The sequence below is a fragment of the Danio rerio genome, chromosome 5 (assembly GCF_052040795.2).
Source record: "Danio rerio strain M-AB ecotype USA chromosome 5, GRCz13ab, whole genome shotgun sequence".
In the NCBI taxonomy this organism is placed as follows: domain Eukaryota; kingdom Metazoa; phylum Chordata; class Actinopteri; order Cypriniformes; family Danionidae; genus Danio; species Danio rerio.
This window is the reverse complement of record NC_141025.1, coordinates 9,596,448-9,617,524: the sequence shown is the minus strand read 5'-3', so window position 1 is coordinate 9,617,524 and position 21,077 is coordinate 9,596,448. Positions and strand designations below refer to the sequence as shown.

Genomic DNA, 21,077 nt, shown 5'->3' with positions numbered 1-21,077 from the left:
TTTCTGAAATACTCAGACAGTCCTTTTGGCCCCAACAATCATGCCACGTTCTAAGTTCACCATTTTAATGCTCGTTTTGAACTGCAGCAGATTGTCTTGTCGGGGCTGTTTCTCAATTCCAAAAATGTAGAGAACGGACTTGCATTCTTGTGGAGACCCGTTCTTGTCAAGTTACCTCGGAAGAACAAACTCGGAAACTACGAGATTGTGTCTTGTGAGAAATGAGATTCTGCGTTCTTCCCTGGGTCTCCCAGACGGTAACATGATCTTCACATGTTTTTAGTAGAAACAATATTTAAACATTATAGCATTCAAACAACGATTTATTGTTTTTCCCCCTTTTTCGCAATATATACAATGCATAAAGATCTTACAAACATACGTTGTACAATACAAATAAATGTTAAATTTTAATACAAATTTTAGCAAAAAAAAAAAACTCCCTCAATGAGTTCATGTTTTCATTAAGATTTTCATTGTGAATGTTTTCTCGTTTAGGAAAACGTTTGAAATAAATACGTTAAATCTCTGAACTTTAATAATAAACGGGTATAAAATGTTGTGCTTCCCACCTCCTTTATTCAGCCACAATGACTTCTGGGACTTCTCGAGCAAGTTCATTTCTTAAGTCTGCATCGGTGCGTCCTCGATATCAAGAACACATCCAGGAATTTGAGTTTTGGAACTGAACTTTGGCATTTGATGATGACGTTACATGAGAACACAAGAATGCAAGATTGCACAAGAATGCATATTGAGAAACAACCTATGTCTACATGCCTTAATACATTGTGCTGCTGCCGTGTGATTGGCTGATTAGAAATTTGCATTTACGAGCAGTTGGACAGGTGTACCTAATTAAGTGGCCATTGAGAGTGTGTATGTATATATATGTGTAGATATATATATATATATATATATATATATATATATATATATATATATATATATATATAAGTATACCTTCAAAAGTTCCATTTTTAAATATAAATAATATTTTGCATTTATTAAATATATAGAAACAAAATAAAGGATTTAGGGGAAAATCTGTATATAGAAATCTAATAAAGAACTGTCTCCTTTTCATTTCTAGAGCACTTCGTCAAGCAGCACTCTGAGTTTTATGTGGATCATCCTGAAAAAGTAAATGGAGAAGGGAAGTTCATCTCTTATGCTTTATCACATCACTTCACCAGCCGGCGTCAGAAGAGAGACCTGAATTCAGCCGAGAGGCGAGTGTATTACAAACTCAACTACAGAGGTCGAGAGCTGACTCTTAATCTGACCACCAATGACAATCTGCTGTCCAACGAATTTATTGTGGAGAAACGCAACGGGAGTTTAGCAGAGAAGTGGCCACAATCATCTGATAGCGGTTCCTGCCATCTTATTGGCACAGTGACGGATGACAACGTACAAGCGACCGCCGCCATCAGCACCTGTGAGGGACTGGTGAGAAATATCTGTACATATTTGTCACTTGTCTTGTGTTGATCTTGTAGTTAGTTTCTGTTATGAATTCACTTACTTGCTGTAGTGCAAATATTGTCATTGGATGATAAAGCCAGAGTCAGAATTGACCTTATTTACTTTTCCCAATGCTGCACATTCCTGGATGATTCATCACCAGGCATATTATTATACAGATAACTAGCCTAGAGCACCATCTGCTGTTAAAAACTAGCATAGAGTGCCACCTAAAAACTATCCCAGAGCAACATCGCTGTTAAAAACTAGCCTAGAGTGTTTTTTGCTGTTAAAAACCAGCCAAGAGTGCCGTCTGCTGCTAAAAATAGACCATTTATGCATCGAGTATTGCATACTTATAATAATCCAGCATTTTGGTCAAATTGATAAAGGCTCATTGTCACAAAGTTATCCTCACAATAACAGATGAGTGTGCAGGCCGTACATCACTGATTCATGAAAGCCTTAGAAAGTTGTCAAGAGTTCGCACTTACAGGTAATTGACGTAGTAATTTAGGCGTATTTTTTGGCTTGCTCTCTGGGGAGAGGACTCTGAGCACGAGAGGACACTCTAACTCGTGTTCTTCCCCTTGTCAGAAAGAGAGGGACAGTGAGAGGGGTCCAAGTGCTGTGTAGTAAGGTTGGGCATCTAAGCTATAATGCCGATCCGATACGCATCTCGATACAAAGAATACGATCCGATATATTAGCGGTACATTTGTGACATATTGCGATGCAACACGATACGATTCACACCCATATCACGATACAATGCGATAACTCAGCACTAACTAATTAGTTCAAGTTTATGAGATTATGTGAAAGAGGATGCTGTGCCATTGAATGAGTTTGATTATTTATTAACCAAGCAAAACCAAGACTTTTTTTACAAACTGGCTTTTCTCTCAGAGCCAGAGTGTCAGTTTACAGTAGAGGGCCATTTTAGAACATATAGCACATATTATTTAAGTATTTTCAAGATAAACAGAATGTATAAGTGCAATATATATTAAAATATATATATTTGCACTCTTTCAACATAAAGGTTTAGCATTGCACAACAAGAATTGTGATTTAACTTTTCAACTTTGAAAACAAGTTTTACAAAGATATATTGTGCCACTGAATATTCAAAACCTAAGGTGGTGAATAGCAGTGTTATGCTGCTTTGAAACATCACTGTCACTGTAAACAACAGGCTAATAAAAATATAACAAACCAGCAATCTTCTTGCTGTGAGGTGGTCAAACTACCCACTGTGCCACCGTGACACCCATTATTGTTATCATTATTATTATTAATATTATTATTATTATTATAATTAAATAAAAATTAACAGGAGGAGGTGTTTAAAACCTTCGTTCTCCATGACACTAGGCTGAATGTCTTTGCAGATGAACAATGCAATAGCATTCATTATTGGCGTAGAGCGCACAAAACTGTTGCGCATGGAAAAAAAACTTTCAATGCTTTTCTCACCACTTTTGGAGCTGGTAGCTACAGTTGAAGCAGTGCGAAAGCCGGGGATGCAGAAACACTGGAAGATGCTTTCACAACAACACCGTGGCGCCGCTTCAAGTGAGATTTCAGATTAGTCGTACTGCCCGTGTATTTTACAGTTGCGCGGCACATTTTGCAAATTGCATCTGTCATGTCATGTCGTCCATCCTTAAATCCATAATGTTGCCATACTTTAGATTTAAAACTCAGTGAGGAATAAAATGTTTGTTTTGCTTCTCGCGCTTTCTGAGGGCGCTCCACTAGCTTCATCCGCACACCTGATACACTGAGTTGTAGTGTAAGTGTACACATCAGCAAATCCGTTGCTAAGGCTTACTTTATGTAGGTCGATTAAATTATGCGGCAAACACAGGTTGACAACACTTGTTAATAAATAAAAAATGCATTCTATATTAAAAATATAAGCTGTATCCTGGAAAATCCGATGCATCTCGCAAAAACCGATGCATCTCGATTTGCTTCCAAAATTTCATTCATCCTCTGCTGCTCAACCGATGCACTCGCATCGTGCACGCGCATGACCGCGTATCGATACATATCGATTAATCTTCCCATCCCTACTGTGTAGCCTGGCTTCAGAATTAGGCATGGGACGATAACCGTTTTCAAGGTTTACCTCGGTTTGGAAAATTCAAGGTTTTAAAACCGGCAAAATTTTCTGCAATTCCATTCCTAAGGTATGTGTCAAATATTATATTACAGTATATCCAGCAGAAAAGTTGAGCAGATGCCATTTTAAATTGTAATATAATCTGTTTTTGAAACAAATGAAGACGTCAGAAGTCAATAGTTCATTTAGCCTGACACGTTTACTGCTCCAAAATATTATAAATGTTTCTCAAAATAAAATATATAAAGAGTTGTTGTTTTTTACCCAGACAATTAAATAGAACAGATTTTAGAGCTGTAGTCACAGTACCGTGAAACCGTGATATTTTTATCCAAAGTTATCATACCGTTAGAATCTCTCGGCTCATGCCTTTCTCGGAATGTACCTCCCCTTTAGTGAATTAATTGAAAGCGCAGAAATGGGCAGGTTAAAGGATGCTGAAGATCGAAAGAGATATTAGGTAAGATACAGCTGATGATTTATAGGGGGTCGTTCTAGTGATTGGATAATTATATGATTGGCAATGATAAATTAGCCTTGTCAGTGATGTGCTTGTGTTCCTAGCTATAAACTATAATAGGTAGAACTGTTCGAGATATGAACAAAAGCAAGTGTTGCATTAAAGTTTGATTAAAAAAAAAAATCTTACATGGTTATAAAAATCCTTATAATCATTCATTTTTTTGTTAGCTTAGTCCCTTTATTAATCTGGAGTCACCACAGTGGAATGAAACGGCAACTTATCCAGCTAGTTTTTACGCAGCGGATGCCCTTCCAGCCGCAACCCATCTCTGGGAAACATCCACACACACATTCACACACACACTCATACACTACGGACAATTTAGCCAACCCAATTCACCTGTATCGCATGTCTTTGGACTGTGGGGGAAACGGGAGCACCAGGAGGAAACCCACGTGAACGCAGGGAGAACATGCAAACTCCACACTGAAACGCCAACTGAGCAGAGGCTCGAACTAGCGACCCAGTGACCTTCTTGCTGTGAGGGGACAGCACTACTTACTGTGCCACTGCTTCACCCCATCCTTAAGGCTGATTTATACTTCTGCGTCAAACACCGGCGTATGCTACGGCGCTGACGCATAGCCTTTCGCCGTGGCCGTCGCCGTCACTGACGTGCACCTCTCAAAAAATGTAACTACACGTCGCAACAACGTGTAGCGCAAGCTCTGTGATTGGTCTGCTTGGTAGCGCTGACGAGTCTGGGCGGGACCGAGAGCCGCGCGAATGGCGCAAACCCAATGTAGCGATTGTTTACAAGTGTGGAGTCCCGTGAAGGAGCTCCGGATGGAAAGTTTTGTTTTGTGTTTACCTCATAGTTAAAGTTGCTGCACGTCCGCCGGTTTCTGCCTCAAAATGAGCGAGTTTGAGCCACTTGAACATCCCGGAAGTGTTCAGGAAAAGCAAAAAAGCAGCGAAGAAACTCGACACAGAGGAACATTTACACCTCACTGCCAACTAGCGTTTCGGAAGTGTTAATGCAGACCAACAGAGACAGCGCGCAGAAGTATAAATGCACAGCCACGCGCGTTGCCTGCGCCTGTACAGTTTAAGCCGGTCACTTGACGCAGAAGTATAAATCAGGCTTTATAGTCATTAAAATAATTTATAAAAATAATAAAAATAACTAGCTTAAAAACCTTGAATGACAATAATGATATGACGTTGTTCCGGAAACTTCATACTTCTCCATTTTTCCATCTAATCTATGGTTGGTTTCTTTTGACCGACCTCTTTCGTTTTAAAGAATATCACAACAGCGAACGCATCAAGTATAAAATTATCAATTATTTTATAATTTATAGAATAAATTAATATATTATTTTTATTTTCAATTTTTGTTTAATAATTTAGATATTTTATTATAAAAAACTAATTTTATTTGTATGTTACTTCATTGTTTATGTTCGAGTCATTTTTATATTAATTTTATTAATGAAATTAAATTGCCATTTTTAGCTTAATTTCAAATAAATTCAGTTTATTTCATTTAAAAAGACATCTTTAATATTTAGTTTTTGTCAAAAATGGTCAACACTCTTGTTAATCTGGGGGTTTGGAAACGGAACAACTGCCAGTCTAGAGCAGTACTGACTATCCTGTAAGACTCTTGGCTCCTTGACCCTTGTCAAAGTTCTCTTTTGGAAAAAGGAGCACTGTTTAACCATTTTACACGACTCTAAATGGACATCTGTGGTCGGCGCCAGTGATGTAATGGTTAGTGCGTCGACACATGCACTCCAGTGTTCACGGCGACCTGAGTTCGATTCCGCCTCGCGGTCCTATGCCGATTCTTCCCTTCACTCTGCTCCCCATTCTTTCCTGTCAATTCTCTCTACTGTCCTGTCATGACTGTGTTTGTCCACCAAATGCCAATGTAGTTCGCCAGCAACCCCCAGCGAACTACAGTGGCTTAAGAACTACATTTCCATACATTCTTTCGCGCACACACCCGGTCTGTCATCTACACTGATTTACAACCACAGCTGTCTCCGTTCTCCGTTGATTACCTGGACTATATATTCAGTCATTTATCCTCTGTTTGTCAGTTGGTCGTTGTCGTCTTATTGGTGTGTGTTCCTGATCCTTGTTCTTGTATCTTGTTATAGTCTAGTTCGAGTTTAATCTGTCTTAGTTTCTTGTTTTTTTGTTTGTTTGCTATTTTGTTACTTTGTACTTTGGAGATTTTTAGATTTTTGTCACTTTCACTGCACTATACATCAATTAAACTGCACTTGGATTCTACTCCCATTTTTGTTCCTGATTTGATCTGCATAACGTGACACTGTCCTATCTAATAAAGGTGAAAAACCCCTAAAAAAAACAAATAAACATCTGTTTGTTTTCGCAGATTACATATAAAGGAGTTTATGTAATCTGGTAACAACATGCTTAGTGTAAATTAGCCTACTTTGTATACAGCTCCTAACCCTGAAATATTCTAAATCTGATGATAATATTTACGAAATAATACACCTAGAAGGAAGCTGTGCAGGGAATTTATAATAATGTTCATTATTCGACAATATTTAACTGTAGAATGCTATTGACCAATCAGAATTAAGTGTTTTAAAGCAGCATATATAATACGATCCTGTTATTCGGAGTAAACGCTGATGAAAAGCGAGAAGAATAGGAACCAGGTCAGTGTGTCAGCACATAACGTGACTCATTCTGACTTGGCAAGTGAACAAGACGTTGCAAAGAGTGAAAAAAAGAGGACAAGCACGGTATCGGTTTGTTGCTGAAAGCACAGGAAAGAGTTCTGGACTTTAAAATGAGCTTTGATTTATTAGTTGCATGCATAATTTGTGTGCAGTAACTTGCACTAAAGGCTGAGTCTGTCATTGCCCGAGCTTGTAGTCTCTTGTAAGGTCACGTTTATGTCAGTCAGCCGTTCTCATGTTATCTTTCTCCTCAAACATTCTCCCTCAGTCTCAGCTGCAGAGATTACATTCCATGAACTATTACACATTCACTATGTTTAAAGTATTAATGGGGAAAGCTGAAGGTAACAGACTGATAGTCCTCTAATATTGCTGTGCGGGATGTTGAGATGAGGTGACTTTGCATTTGACATTAACAAAGCCAGGATTCTCTGCCACCAAACAAAAATATAATGAGGTGATCAGCGCAGTGTGTTTATACAGTAAGCTGAAACCATGCTCAAATGTTTAAAACAATGTTATTGTGATTTGTGCAATGCATTTGGACTTGGGGCCTCAGCTAAAGGCTACACATGTACAACTTTGCTGCTGTATGAACAGGGCAACAATGTAAGAAAATGAATGAATGAATAAATACTCAAGTATTCAGCTTAAAATGCAACTTAAATACTTCATTTTCTTTTCAGCTTATTACCTTTATTAATTTGGGGTCGCCACAGCGGAATCAACCACCAACTTATCCAGCATATGTTTTAAGCAGCGGATGCCTTTCCAGCTGCAACCCTTTACTGGGAAACACCCATACACTCTCATTCACCACTCTAAAAAATAACTTAAGAGGTCTGTTACCACTACATAGTTTAATACATTATTGTAACTTAAAAATTCTAAAATGCTGATTAGATTAAAACTTTTCAGTTGCCAGAATAATTACGTAAGTTAGTAATTTAAGTTTTCAAAACATAAAAATATTGATAATTACATCAATTTAAAAATGCAGGTAATTTAAAGGTAAATATATCTGCCAGTTGCTTTAAAACAATATTTAATTTGTAGCAACCCAAAGAAATGAGGTTACTAACTCACACTAATGGAGTTCTTTTGTATTTTTAAGTCCACACAATAATGTTTTTTGTTATTTTTTACACTGATAATATGGAATAGTACATGTTTTTGTTTTATAAAACAATGAAAACCTGTGGTTTAATACAAATAAAAAACTATCGAAAAACAAAAATGTTGTTGTTAAATGTACTTCTTACAAGCATGAACAGTAAATTTGAAAACAAACTAAAAATTTAGCAATTTCGGCTGCTTAATTTATTTGAGTGCATGTGCATGTAATTAAGTGCATAACATTACACTGGATTTGTTTTCAATTTTAAAATAAAAAAACTAGTTTAAACAATATTTTTGAGTGCTCAACTTTTAGATTTGAGGTTTTTGCTATGTAAAAATGCCTCTGATTGAAGAGGAAAATATTTGGCTAACATAATAAAGTTTGTTGTCTGAACCTCATTTTGTTAGATTTTGGCGTAACTTCAGTATATTAATGCAAACTGTTGCCTTAAATTTTTTTGTTTTGTCTAAATAATATGTTTTAGAGTGTGCTGTCAATTTTAGCATACCCAATTCCCCTATAGCACGTCTTTGGACTGTGGGGGAAACCTGAGCACTTGGAGGAAACCCAAGGGAAGAACATGCAAACTCCACACAGAAATGCCAACTGACCCATGCGAGGCTTGAACCAGCGACCTTATTGCCGTGAGGCGATCATACTACCCACTGCGCCACCGTGTCGCTAATTTAAATACTTAATTCTGTTAATTAAGTTAATTAGGCAAGTTAGGTTAATTTGGCAGGTTGTTGGACAACAGGGGTTTATTAGTTCTGCCAATCAAAAAAAAAAATCGTAATCTGGAAATTATTTGCAAAAAAATTCCAGCCAAACAAAAAGAAACGAGAAAAATATAATAGGAAATAACGTGAAATATTTTAATTTCTAGGGCAAAAAAATTTGCCACCAGCTGTAATTATTCATTCTAACAGGCCTCTCTACAAATTAAACTTGGATGGAGGAAGTTATTTGAGTGATGTGGTGCATTTTATTGCACAGTAAACTGATCTTTAAGGTTGTTTATTATTTGGTTTACGGCCCTCGTGAAGAACACATTAGCACTGAACCCTGGTGACTCCATTCCTGTTTCAAATCAGTGCGATTACAAATGAACCCATCACTGAGCAACTCTGTGTTAGTCATTAGATCCATGCATTCTTCCTGTATGGTGCTGTACTACAGTTTCTAATCTTTACATAAGCTGGAAGTCCTATATGTCCTGTTTGAAGTCCAACCAAAAGCTGCAGGAACTCTTGGAAGGCCAGAAACGCACACATGGCTTCTGTGTTTAGCAGCTCAGCTTTTATTTTCTTAATGCCCCCTGACACCAAAGCTCACGTTTCTGCTGTGAGGAGCAGAAAGAAAGACAGGACTGGCCCACAAAGAACAACACAGTAAAAGCACAGGTTTTTACTGCTTCCAGTAAGAAAACAAAGACATTTTAAATTCTGAGATTTTAAAATAGAAATGACCTGACACAGATAGCATATGAATGTGGGCCGCTTTAGGCAGTTATGTGTCACTGGTGGTAGTTCTTCAGCCCAGACAAAATGAATGGGAGCCTGAAGTGGCCCACCTGTACAATGGCAAAAGGGAGCCAAAGATTCAAATACATTTATGGGTTATTTAAGGCAAATATTTGGCACTTATAGCAAAATGTAATCTAAATGTGAGCCTAATGTGGCCCATGTGGAAAATGACCCAAAAGACAGGAAACAAATGTGGGCCACAGTTGGCAAAAAATTGCCACAGTCATTTAAGCGTAATCTAGGTATAAACCCAAAGTGGCTCTTGTGTAAGTGCAAATGTGGCCCAGTTATCTTAAAACATATGTGGGCCACTTTTGGCAAATATTCGGCATAGTAAGCTCTGGCTAATGTGGCTTTGAGCCTAAAGTTGCCCAGAGAAGATATGGCAAATGTGGCCCAGATCTGGCAAACAGGATTGGACCGCCCAAGTGCCACACTTCCATGTGCTATGTGGGCCAGATGTAAGTGTCAGTTGTGGGCCGGATTTAAGCCACATGAATTTTGCTAGCTGGGGATGCTCTTTAATGTGACTTGACAGATCGCTGTGTAATCGCAAAGGCTTTGTTTCTACCACAGAAAAACATCAGTTAAACAGCTTGTAAACAATTTGTCATAGAATTAGTCATAATCATTCGCCCTCTTGTGAATTTTTTTTCTTTTTAAATATTGAGAATATTTCTTATTCTTTTTTAAATATTTCAAACAAGCATGCTGGCTGGATAAAGGAAGTGATGTCTTACATTCAATTGGAAAAGATTAAATACGTGATTTGAGGCTCGAAACGCAAGTTGCTAGACAAATGGTCCCCCTTTATTAAATACTTCGAAGAACTCCCTGGCCTTTAGAAAAATGTATTTATTTTTATTTTATTTTCTCTTATATGTTATTTCTATATTATACTCTTTGGATGTTACCAAACTCCTCATGTCAAATAGAAGCACCTCTTTTGTATATTCCCTCTTTTGGATGTTGCCAAGCCTCTCAGGTTAAATGACAACATATGGACTGAACAAATATGGTACACTCTGTTTTCTCACTGTCAACTCAGGAACTCTGGAATGATGTGTATATTTGTGTGTATGTATGTGTATGTGTGTATGTATGTGTGTGTGTATATATATATATATATATATATATATATATATATATATATATATATATATATATATATATATATAATTTTTTTTCTTTTCTCTTAACGCCGTGGTTTTGGTAGGGTAGGGGTATTGTAATGCTTTAAACTGTAAATGCAAAAACTCAATAAATAAATATTATATATATATATATATATATATATATATATATATATATATATATATATATATATAAATATAATTTTTATATATTTCAAACATGATGTATTATGCTGTGTTTACACAAGACGTGGCACGCGCGAATAAATTGTGCTATTCACGAGTAAATAGTCACGTAAACATTTTGAGTTTACTCGCTTCATTCGCACATCAAATTCGCTTCTTTCACATGTGAAATTCACTTCACAATAGACGCAGATTTGCATCATGGGCAGGGCTTCTGTCTTCCCGGTGACTCTAGTTATATGCTAAATGGCTAGCATTGATTTTATTGAGCGAGTAGCTGTGTTTATGTGCTTTAGGGAGGCTGAAAAATAGTGTAGATTCATTCTGTGAATGGGCGTGTATGTGTGTTTCGCAGTGATGAGTTGCAGCTGGAAGGGCATCCGCTGCATAAAACATATGCTGGATCAGTTGGCTGTTCATTCCGCTGTGGCGACCCCAGAATAATATAGGGACTAAGCCGAAAAGAAATTTAATGAATGAGTTAAACTTTGCCATAAATCTACAAGCTCCTGGTCAACAATAGATCCATCGATGAGATTATTGCAGATGCACACTTTGCAATATAAATGCTGAAACTATATATAGTGTCACGCTATACCCATATCACAGTTGTGTTGCAGTGGTTAGTATTGTTTAGACTCTGGGGATGTTCAACTCGTCTGAGTCAATATTATGACTGCGTCTTCGGCCCCCTGGAGAAATCATGGTGAATCCCTCTCTCTCTCTGTGAATCCCAGTGTCTGTTTTGTGTTACGCGCAGCCCAGTTTCGAAACATTTGGAATGTTTTTCTGGTCACGGTTTATTTAGTTTGAACTGAATACACACACCTGTTTTTGGCCGCTGGGACAGACTCATTGAGCTGGGCGGTGAACGAGTGCATGTGCATCTTGAGAGTCATTCTCATTCCCATAAAGCTGGGATTTCATTACATTTCCAAACAAAAAAAACATAACAAAACATAGTAATAAGGGAAAAACTGCACGTTTCAGTGAATTTGAATGTAAATTGACCTCTGTTTTCATATACTACACTGTAAAAAATATTTGCCAATTAGCAGATTAGGCCCGTAGCCCGCATGGTGAATGAGGTGGTTCTTTTTTGTTTTCAAAAAGTGGAACTTTTTGCAGTTATTTACTTCATTTTCTATTTAATTATGGGGTTTAAATAATTTTAGGGATGTCCCAATCAGGTTTTTTTTGCCCATGAGTCCGAGTCATTTGATTTTGAGCATCTACCGATACCGAAACCCGATTTGATACTTCTATAATACCTAAAAAAAGAATAAGGAAGAGCAAAGAAACAGATCCTGGACGTTCCTGACCTTATTTTAACATTCAACAACTCTTTTTGCACTTCTGTGAGGTGGATTGAACAATCAAGTAATAATTAACATAAATTCTTTACTTTTGGACTTTAGTGCAACAGTAAATACAAAATAAATCTAATATAAAAACAAATAGTCTCTCAATTTAAAATACCTGGCAGGCAATCCCAAGTTTACACATCTCACAGTTTGCTATGGCAATGTTGTGGTCATCAACTTCATAATACCTCCAGACCGCAGACATATTTACGATTTCCGCTTCAAGCTGCTTCCGTGTTCTACTTTGCCGGCATTTAACCAGTGGCAACTCTGCAACAAAGTGATGTCATGCCGCATTCTTTGCTGTTTCTGTGTGAAGTTAAGAAAACTCTGTGCTACTGCATAACTATACATGTGTTTAAAATTTATATATATATGTATATATGTGTGTGTGTGTGTGTGTGTGTGTGTGTGTGTGTGTGTGTGTGTGTGTGTGTGTGTGTGTGTGTGTGTGTGTGTGTATGTATATATTTATATATATATATGTGTATGTGTATATGTATATTTATATATATGTATATAGCCAGACATGGCTTGAATGAAGCCATGTGATTGGGCCCAATTTCCGATCACATGATTGGATCTGGACATCCCTAAATCATTTTGTGACTAAGCACTATGTTTTTGTTGGATTAGCTTGTCGAATGGTCATCATATTGAAGGGTCACTTGAAGATTGCCAAAAATCTAATTAATTTTAATAAACTATTAGAAATACCATATTTTATCCATAAAATACAGAAGAAAAAAATAGTAGTTAATATACCCATTTAAACAACATGCAAATAAAAAGCCATCAGCCTTTTGATTTTATTTAATTTTTTACATTTTTTTACAAGTATTAATTTAATTTAATTTAATTTATTAAATTTAATTTAATTTAATTTAATTTAATTTAATTTAATTTAATTTAATAATTTTTATTTTTTTATTTTTATTTTTTTATTTTCTTGCGACCCCTTGGGTGATTACATTATATTTAAGACTCCACAGCTGCACATTTTATAGCACCAGGTTTTACTTTGACACCTTTATGGCACTCACATATAATCTGAGTGGTCAATCAGAATTTTTGCCATTTGAATATTGAACAATTAAAACATAAAAATAATAATAATAATGTGGAGCTTGACGATTTTTATAGCCTCTCTTGTAAAAAAAAAGTACATTTGAAAATGTGTGAGTAACAACGATAGCAGAATTAGTATTAAAATGAACTTTAATATGGGCTGCTTTTGGTAAAATGTAATATGTTGTAAAATGTATTCCTTATTTAACAACAATGGGGATTTTTTTTGGGTTGCAGCTGGAAGGCTATCCGCTGTGTAAAACATATACTGGAATAGTTGTCAGTTCATTCCGCTTTGGCGACCCCTGATGAATAAAGGTCCTAAGCCGAAGGAAAATGAAAGAATAAATGAATCTAAATCAGATATAAATAATATTTCACAATAATACTATTTTTACTTGTTTCGTAAAATTAATTCAGCATTACATATGAGACTTTGTTTAAGGATATAAAGTTGAAATGACCCCAAATTGTGCAATGTAAGTGCAAGGACAATGATCTTGAATGAAACAAACAGAACTGATTAAAAGGGATAGTTCACCTAATTAAAATTGTCTCATAATTTACACTCTCTTAACTTGTTTCAACATGTTCGAGTTTCTTTCTTCTATTAACAAAAGATGACTTTTTTTTTAAAGAAAGAAAACCTGTAACCATTGACTTTTATAGTAGGAAAAACAAATTCTATGGATGTTATTGAGTATAGGTTTTCAGCCTTCTTCAAACTATCTCCCTTGTGTTCAACAGAAGAAAGAAACTCATACAGGTTTAAAAATACCTGAGGGTGAGTGAACAGTGAGTGCATTTTTAATTTTCATACTTGCTGCATGGATGTGTAGCATTTAATAAAAACACGTATGGCACCATGTTTTAGAGTAATGGATAATTATTGGCACATTTTAATTTTCAGCGCATTGAATGTATTATAATATGATCGGTTTGTGTTTTAGCATGAGCATGTGTTGTATTCAGTTAATCCCAAAGCCCCCGCAGAGCGGAGAAAATGCCATGACTGGCAAGAACTTGCAGGCAAAATGAACAAACAGCGCAAATATGAGAGAGAAAATACCTTCCCTGCTTATAGCTGAATTCCAGATAGTAATGAGACGTGACATCTGAAGTGTTATTATAGTACATAACTACTTCAAACGATCTGAACAAACCCTTATCCTTCAGTATAAAACATTAAAATAGCGCACACTTTTCTTGGCTATGGATTAGTACTTACAATGAGTAGAATTGGGATGCTAAAAGTTGCATTTTTCAACTGGCGGATGATAAAACAGATTTAAGACCCTATCACATAAAAAGATTATAAAGACATATTAATGTCTCCAACGATAGCTAAAATGAGAAAAGTAAAGCGGAGTCTACAGTAGGGCTACTCCTAGATTTTTCCAGTTCCAATACTGGAAAAACATGCAATGTTGTTGAGGATTGCGATGTTGATATTTCATACTATATAAGATTTCCCTAGAAAATGTCTATTTTTTTATGTGTTTTAGATTTCTTATTAATGTATTGATATTTAAAAGCCCTGATATTTTTTCAAATCTAATTATCTCTAATTAAAACAAAAAAACTGTGTCACGGTGCAAACATTAATGCTGTGTTCACACCAGATGCGGATAAATCGTGCTATTCACGCATAAATAGCCACGGAAACATTTGAGTTTACTCGCTTCATTTGTGCATCAAATCCGCTTCCTTAGCGTGTCAAATTCATTTCAGGACAGACACGGATCCGCGCGATGGGCAGGGCTTCTGTCTGTCTGGTGACTCTAGCTTCGTTGCTAAATGGCTAACATGGATTTTATTAAGAAAATAACAGTTTTTCAGCCTTCATAAAGCACATTAACACTGTCAATTCGGAGCAGTGTCCACTAGATCCTTTCAGAGGTGCATCCAGCTCTGTGAGCTCATAAACTCCTCTAGAAACTCACCCTGGATGACAGAAGCTTTCTCCGGTGCTTCTGACTGAGCCGAGCCCAGTTTGATGAATTGTTGTCAGTGTTGGCTGGACAGGCACTACGTCACAACCACAACCCCACAAGAGCAAACTCCTGATTGGTTAACGAGATTGATTGGTGATTTGCGCGTATCGCACCGCAGGATGTCTATTTGAGGATTTGCATTGACTTAACATGTAAATCACTCTCGACTGACGCTTCTTCTGCGTCTGGTGTGAACACACCAACATTAAGGGTATCATTCTCCTGGCGCAATTGGGAGCAAGGCGTGTATGACGTGATTTGTTGCTGTTTTCAGACCAACGCATCTTTAATTTCACGTTTTGCGCCACGTTGTTTAAATAGCAAATCTATTTGCACCACTTTGTGGACTCATGGGTGTGCTGGTCTATAAAGGAGGTGTGTTAAGGCGCATTGTTTGCGCGTTGCTATTTTAAATAGCTGAAATAGACAGCGGCATTGACCAACTAAAAGCTGCTCTAAAGTCCAGCGCATAGCACGTTAGTTATGCGCCTATGTGGGTCCACACTTGCACATTGCTTAATACACACAGGATGTACAGCAATACACAAATATCTTTACATATGAAAACAATTAAAGGAGTAAAATGTTACAAAAATTATTTTTTTCTACGTAAATATAAAAACTACTGCCTTCATGTCTTCATCATGTCAGGGGGCTTTTTTTCAGTTTATTCATGACAGTTTGCTTTTGTATGTTATTATTATTATTATTATTATTATTATTATTATTATTGTTTATTATATGCATATTTATATTTGTTTTAACAAGTACAAGTTTAGATTTGTCCAAAGAGTAAAAAATAAAGAGGCTGAATGGAGGAGGCTCGTTCTTTATCCTCGCGCTGCAGATAGTCAGTCTAACTCTGTTTAACTAACTGTTTTCTCGTTAGTGAAGCGTACAGTTTTTCCACTCACAAAGTCCGCCATGTAAATAGCAAATGCACTATGGTGTGATGCAACTGACTCCTAAAATGAATGGGAGATGAGGCTCTGATTGGTTTAATGCACATTATGCTCAAAACACACCCAGAACTCATTAAGAGACTAAGCACAACCATGTTAGACCATGCGCCAGCGTCTTTTTCCATCATTATAATAGCAAAAGTGGATTCGGACACGCCCTTAATGCTTTTGTGCCATGCTCTTCAGACTTCGCGCTTACATGTAGATCATTAAATTAGAGCCGTTAGTCTTTAGAACACCATGAATAAGAGAAAAAACCTCAGCAGATATCCTGACTCTGATTAAGCATTGTCCTTTTCTTCACTTGGCTCGACTCCCACCATTAGCGTTTATTTCTGTCATTTCTACTAGCATATGAATAGCAAAACACTCTTAACCAATCAAAATCCATAACAATAACCACTTAAACTCTGTGACGTCATCGACTTCGCTTTCAGATTTAAAGGGCTAGCGTTGCACCTGACCCCCCTAAGAGGTGTCGTTTGAAAGTGTAGAATCTATATATTATGCACATATGCATCACCTTGGTTTTTATTCTACTGTATAAAAGTTATTTACACTTAAATACACAGTATTTTGGATTCCCGAGCTGGGTATTTTACATTGGTTCATTTTTATATTTTTTCATATGACACATGTACAAGTTATAGCTCAAATGAAAGCTCTTGCCGGTGCTCATACGGTGCTAGCGTTCTTTTTACTGAATTATATTCATATGCCAAACAGTTGTTGAATGAATTGTGGTGTTTCCATGGCGCAGAAATGTAAACAATACATTCATGATCAATAAGCAGCCCCAGATAGCACAGACAGCTGTCATCTCTTACCTTATGCTGTGCCCTTCAGGGCCATTCTCCTCTGTTTTTGAGGTGATGTGCATAAGTAATCCTTTTATATGTCTGATGTGGTCCAAACACAGTGAATTATGTTTGATCAAACAAAAGAATAGTGAAATATGTAAACAAGGATCGGTCTCTGTGGCTTGTACAGCATCTCTCATCAGTTGGAATGCAATAACTTTTGCATAGATTATGGTAGAGAACTTTTTCTTTTTTCCTATGATTACAGACAAGTGCAGGAACCACCAAAATGAATTACAGCACGCTAGACCACACAGAACCTAAAAGGTACACTTTCAAATTTGAGTTTATAAAAAAAATACAAAAAGCGCCTCTTTTTTCAGGTGTTTATTATAACACAGACGACATATACAGTTATTTTAAACACTTTCAATAGTGTTTTATGAAAATTCAAAGGGTTTTCTTTAAAATGATACCAAATTTTTGCATTTACACCTCTGCATGTGGATTTGGGAAGATTTTAAATTTGGGTAGGCAAAATCCAGGCAGAAATCCCCAAATAGCAGCAGAGTTTAAGTGGTTAACGTTCTTGAGCATTTAAAGCGGCAAAAACCTAAACCTAAAAAACCTAAATTGGCCGTTGTGTATGTGTGTGAATGAGTGTGTATGGATGTTTCCCAGTACTGGGTTGCAGCTGGAAGGTCCTGTCGCTGTGTAAAACATATGCTAGATAAGTTTATTAATTCCTCCCTGATGGATAAAGGGACTAAGCCGAAGGAAAATGAATTGATGAATACATCTGTTTTATAGTTGAATATATCTTTAAAATATAATGTATTCACAGGATGTCAAAGCTGAATTTTCAGCACCATTACTTCAGTCTTTAGTGTCACATAATCTTTAAGAAATCTTTTTTTAAATGCTGGTTAGTGCTGTTTATTTTATAGAAAGTGTTATGTATTTGTTTCTTACTTTCTTTGATGAATAAAAACAGTATTTTTTGATGCAGAAATCATTTAATAATAATGCTAATAAATCTTTATTTTTTATACAGCACCTTTAAAAGTAGACACTTTACAGACATAGTGTTTGAATAAGGCTGCATTTACAATGCAGATCTTGATGGTCAATTCCGATTTTGTGACTGTATCCAATTGGTTTGATGACCTGCTCACATCATCTTTTAAAAGTGACTCGTATCCATTCGTCTGCATTTTCACAGCACACAGCAAAGGCGCAATGACCAGGAAAAAAAGAGTGGGCGCTGACTAACAGCTGATAATTAAAGAGTGCTCTTTTCTCAATTGCTATATGTAATCTGTTCGCAGCTTTTGACAAGCTGTTTTACTCTAGTTTAGGTTCTCATTTGTCCATCTTCTTTTGATGTATAGGCTTTTTTAAACCTTTAGGCATCTTAATGTAATGTCCATGGCATGATTTATGCACGTGATGTGGCTATGCACTAGTTTTATATTAGTTTATTGGTTACGTGGCGGACATTGCGCTCTCTCACTCTCGTCATCATGCTTAAATACCTGTGCTATATAAAAATATAAAAGCTGTTTAAGTCATCGTGGATGAGATTTAAGGTTTGGGACTCTGCTGAAGTCTGTTCTGAAGTGAAAGTGTCAGACTTGACAGCATTCGCTATGGTTTTAATGACGCGCGTGGACAGGTGAAAATTCGATCTACCTGCTTACACTGCAGACACATTGACACAGATCCGATTCATATCGGATAAATTTCCACATATGAACAAGGCCTGAATCTGATTTGAGTTAATGGGAATCCATGTGTTTTGTTCCTGCTTACACATACATGGGCCATGAGATCTGTGCCTCATGGGAGAAAAAAATCTGAATTGAATCACTTGAACAGTGCAGTGTAAATGCGGCCTAAGTGTGTGTGGATGTTTCCCAGTGATGGGTTTCAGTTGGAAGGGCATCCACTGCGTAAAACATATGCTGGATAAGTTGACGGTTCATTCCGCTGTGGTGACCCTGAATTAATAAAAGGACTAAGCTGAAAAGAGAATAAATCAATAAAGGATAATAATAATATAAAAATACAGTGTAAAAATAATAATATACAAAAATTGTTTACATTACATTGTAAATCCTTTAGCTGCACTTTTCATTATTCAATTCAAATCAATTCAGCTTTATTTGTATAGCGCTTTTACAATGTAGATTGTCAAAGCAGCTTCACATAAATGGTCATAGTAACTGGATCAGGGTAGTTCAGTTTTTAGTGTTTAAGTTCAGTTCAGTTTAGCTCAGTTCAGTGTGGTTTGAAGTCATTACTGAGAGTCCAAACACTGAAGAGCAAATTCATCGATGAGTAGCTTTTCAGATCCTGAACTATGCAAGCCAGTGGCGACAGCGGAGAGGGAAAAAAACTTCACCAATAGGAGAGTGAAGAAAAAAAAACCTTGAGAGAACCAGACTCAGTTCGGCACGACCATTTTAATTTCTCCGCTGGCCAAAAGTCTTGTGCAGAGCTGCAGTGGAGGCTGGAAGCTGGCCTCAGCGAAGACTCGTCTGACCCTGGATCGTCACTGGAATCAGTCTCATGCGTCCTTGATGAATAAATGTGTCATTATCTAAATGATCTTTCTTATGCCAGACTATTTTTGTTCTCCTAGAGAGGGCTGTTAAATTTACCAGAGGGGCCATTATTGATCGAGCCGGTCCGTGGACGCAGCCCAAACCTCACTCATCCACAACACCCGCATGTTCTCTACCAGAGCTCAACCTGGAGCAGATTCAGACAGAGACGCAGCATAGACGCACACCAACAGAGTCCCTGTGGGGTCAAAGGTCAGACCAACAGCAAATATATTTATGATAATGGCTGTGTGTAGGCGTAGGTTTCCTCCAGGTGCTCTTCCACAGTACAAAGACATGCGCTATACTCAACCCAAGCTCATTCTGAAAACGTAGTCCCGCGGACGTTTCTGAAGTACGTACATACGGCCGCGTTTATTTTTTTCAAGCGAACGCTGCGGGGCGGTGTGACGCCGTTCCCTTTCGCGCTTGCCGGCCGACCGCTTACCTTCTTGTGGAGGGCTTCCCCGCTGACACCCGTTTGTCCACTCAGCTCATCGTGTACGTCGGCAGGCTCGAGATGCAGAGAGGAGTCGACCACGGCGATCGGTTTCGAGTCCGGGGAAGTGCGGTTCCAGCAATCAGGTAAGACAAAAACAGAATCCCAAACATTAAGTGAACGAATTTCGTGACAGGGTGAGAACGCGGTGAAATCCGAAAGCGCGGTAGAAAAAAAAATCGGGGCTTTAGTAATCTGTTGCTCGGGTTTAGGGAAGCGAGCGGGCGGGCGGGTCGATCGGTAAGATTGGTTGGGTTCAGGGAAGGAGGAGGGCGGGTCGCCCGATTGGCCGGTCGTGCAGTCAATCATCTGGTCAGTCGGACAGCGGTCTCCGGCCGGAGAACAGCGCGGGCGCGAACCGCACTCGCGAGAGGCGTCTGAGATGCGAAAAAGCGCACAACAGCGGCCTCTCGCGGATTCGCGAAAACTAAAACTGCAGCCGTACGTACCCGCCGGGACATATTCCGTGGTCTACGTTTCCACAATGAGCCCGGGTTGGCTATACTGTAAGTGAATTGAATAAACTAAATTGGCCGTAGTGTATTTGTGTTAATGAGTGTGTATAGATGTTTCCCACTACTTGGTTGCAGCTGAAAGGACATCCGCTGTGTAAAACATATCCTGGATAAGTTGGCGGTTCATTCCGCTGTGGTGACCCTTGATGAATAAAGAGACTAAGCTGAAGGAAAATGAATGAATTATGGCTGTGTCTGAACTCTCAAATAGGTACTACATAATAAAATAATCACCACTGTGGAGCATGAGCAAAAAGTGTGTGTGTGTTTGTGCAGATGGTTCCGGATATTTCCAACAGGTGGAGCAGGATCGGGAGCTCTGGGAGCGAGAGAGTGTGGACCGGAATCACCGTCCAGATCCGGAGCGGCCCCGGAGGATCTCCCCCCGCTCCATCAGCAGAGAGCGCTGGGTGGAGACCATGGTGGTGGGTGACTCCAAACTCGTGGACTACCATGGAAGTGGGAGCGTTGAGTCCTACATCTTTACCATCATGAACATGGAAAGTGAACTTTCATT

At 37.8% G+C, this 21,077-nt stretch overlaps 3 protein-coding genes across 3 annotated transcripts in view; 1 reads left to right on the top strand and 2 right to left on the bottom strand.

The window, feature by feature from the left end:
- tnksb (tankyrase, TRF1-interacting ankyrin-related ADP-ribose polymerase b) overlaps nucleotides 1–21,077 on the bottom strand; it is a 318,296-nt gene that overhangs the window by 125,384 nt on the left and 171,835 nt on the right. The window lies entirely within an intron of this gene.
- The window catches only part of LOC147843842 (uncharacterized), a 321,661-nt gene that overhangs the window by 173,967 nt on the left and 126,617 nt on the right, over nucleotides 1–21,077 (bottom strand). The gene's annotated exons all lie outside the window — the stretch shown is intronic.
- adamts12 (ADAM metallopeptidase with thrombospondin type 1 motif, 12) overlaps nucleotides 1–21,077 on the top strand; it is a 75,260-nt gene that overhangs the window by 1,980 nt on the left and 52,203 nt on the right. Inside the window, exons 2-4 of the mRNA XM_087253282.2 lie at nucleotides 1,094–1,452; nucleotides 19,585–19,759; nucleotides 20,837–21,059. Coding sequence (XP_087109408.1) covers nucleotides 1,094–1,452; nucleotides 19,585–19,759; nucleotides 20,837–21,059 — 757 coding nt within the window. The remainder of the gene's footprint in view (nucleotides 1–1,093; nucleotides 1,453–19,584; nucleotides 19,760–20,836; nucleotides 21,060–21,077) is intronic.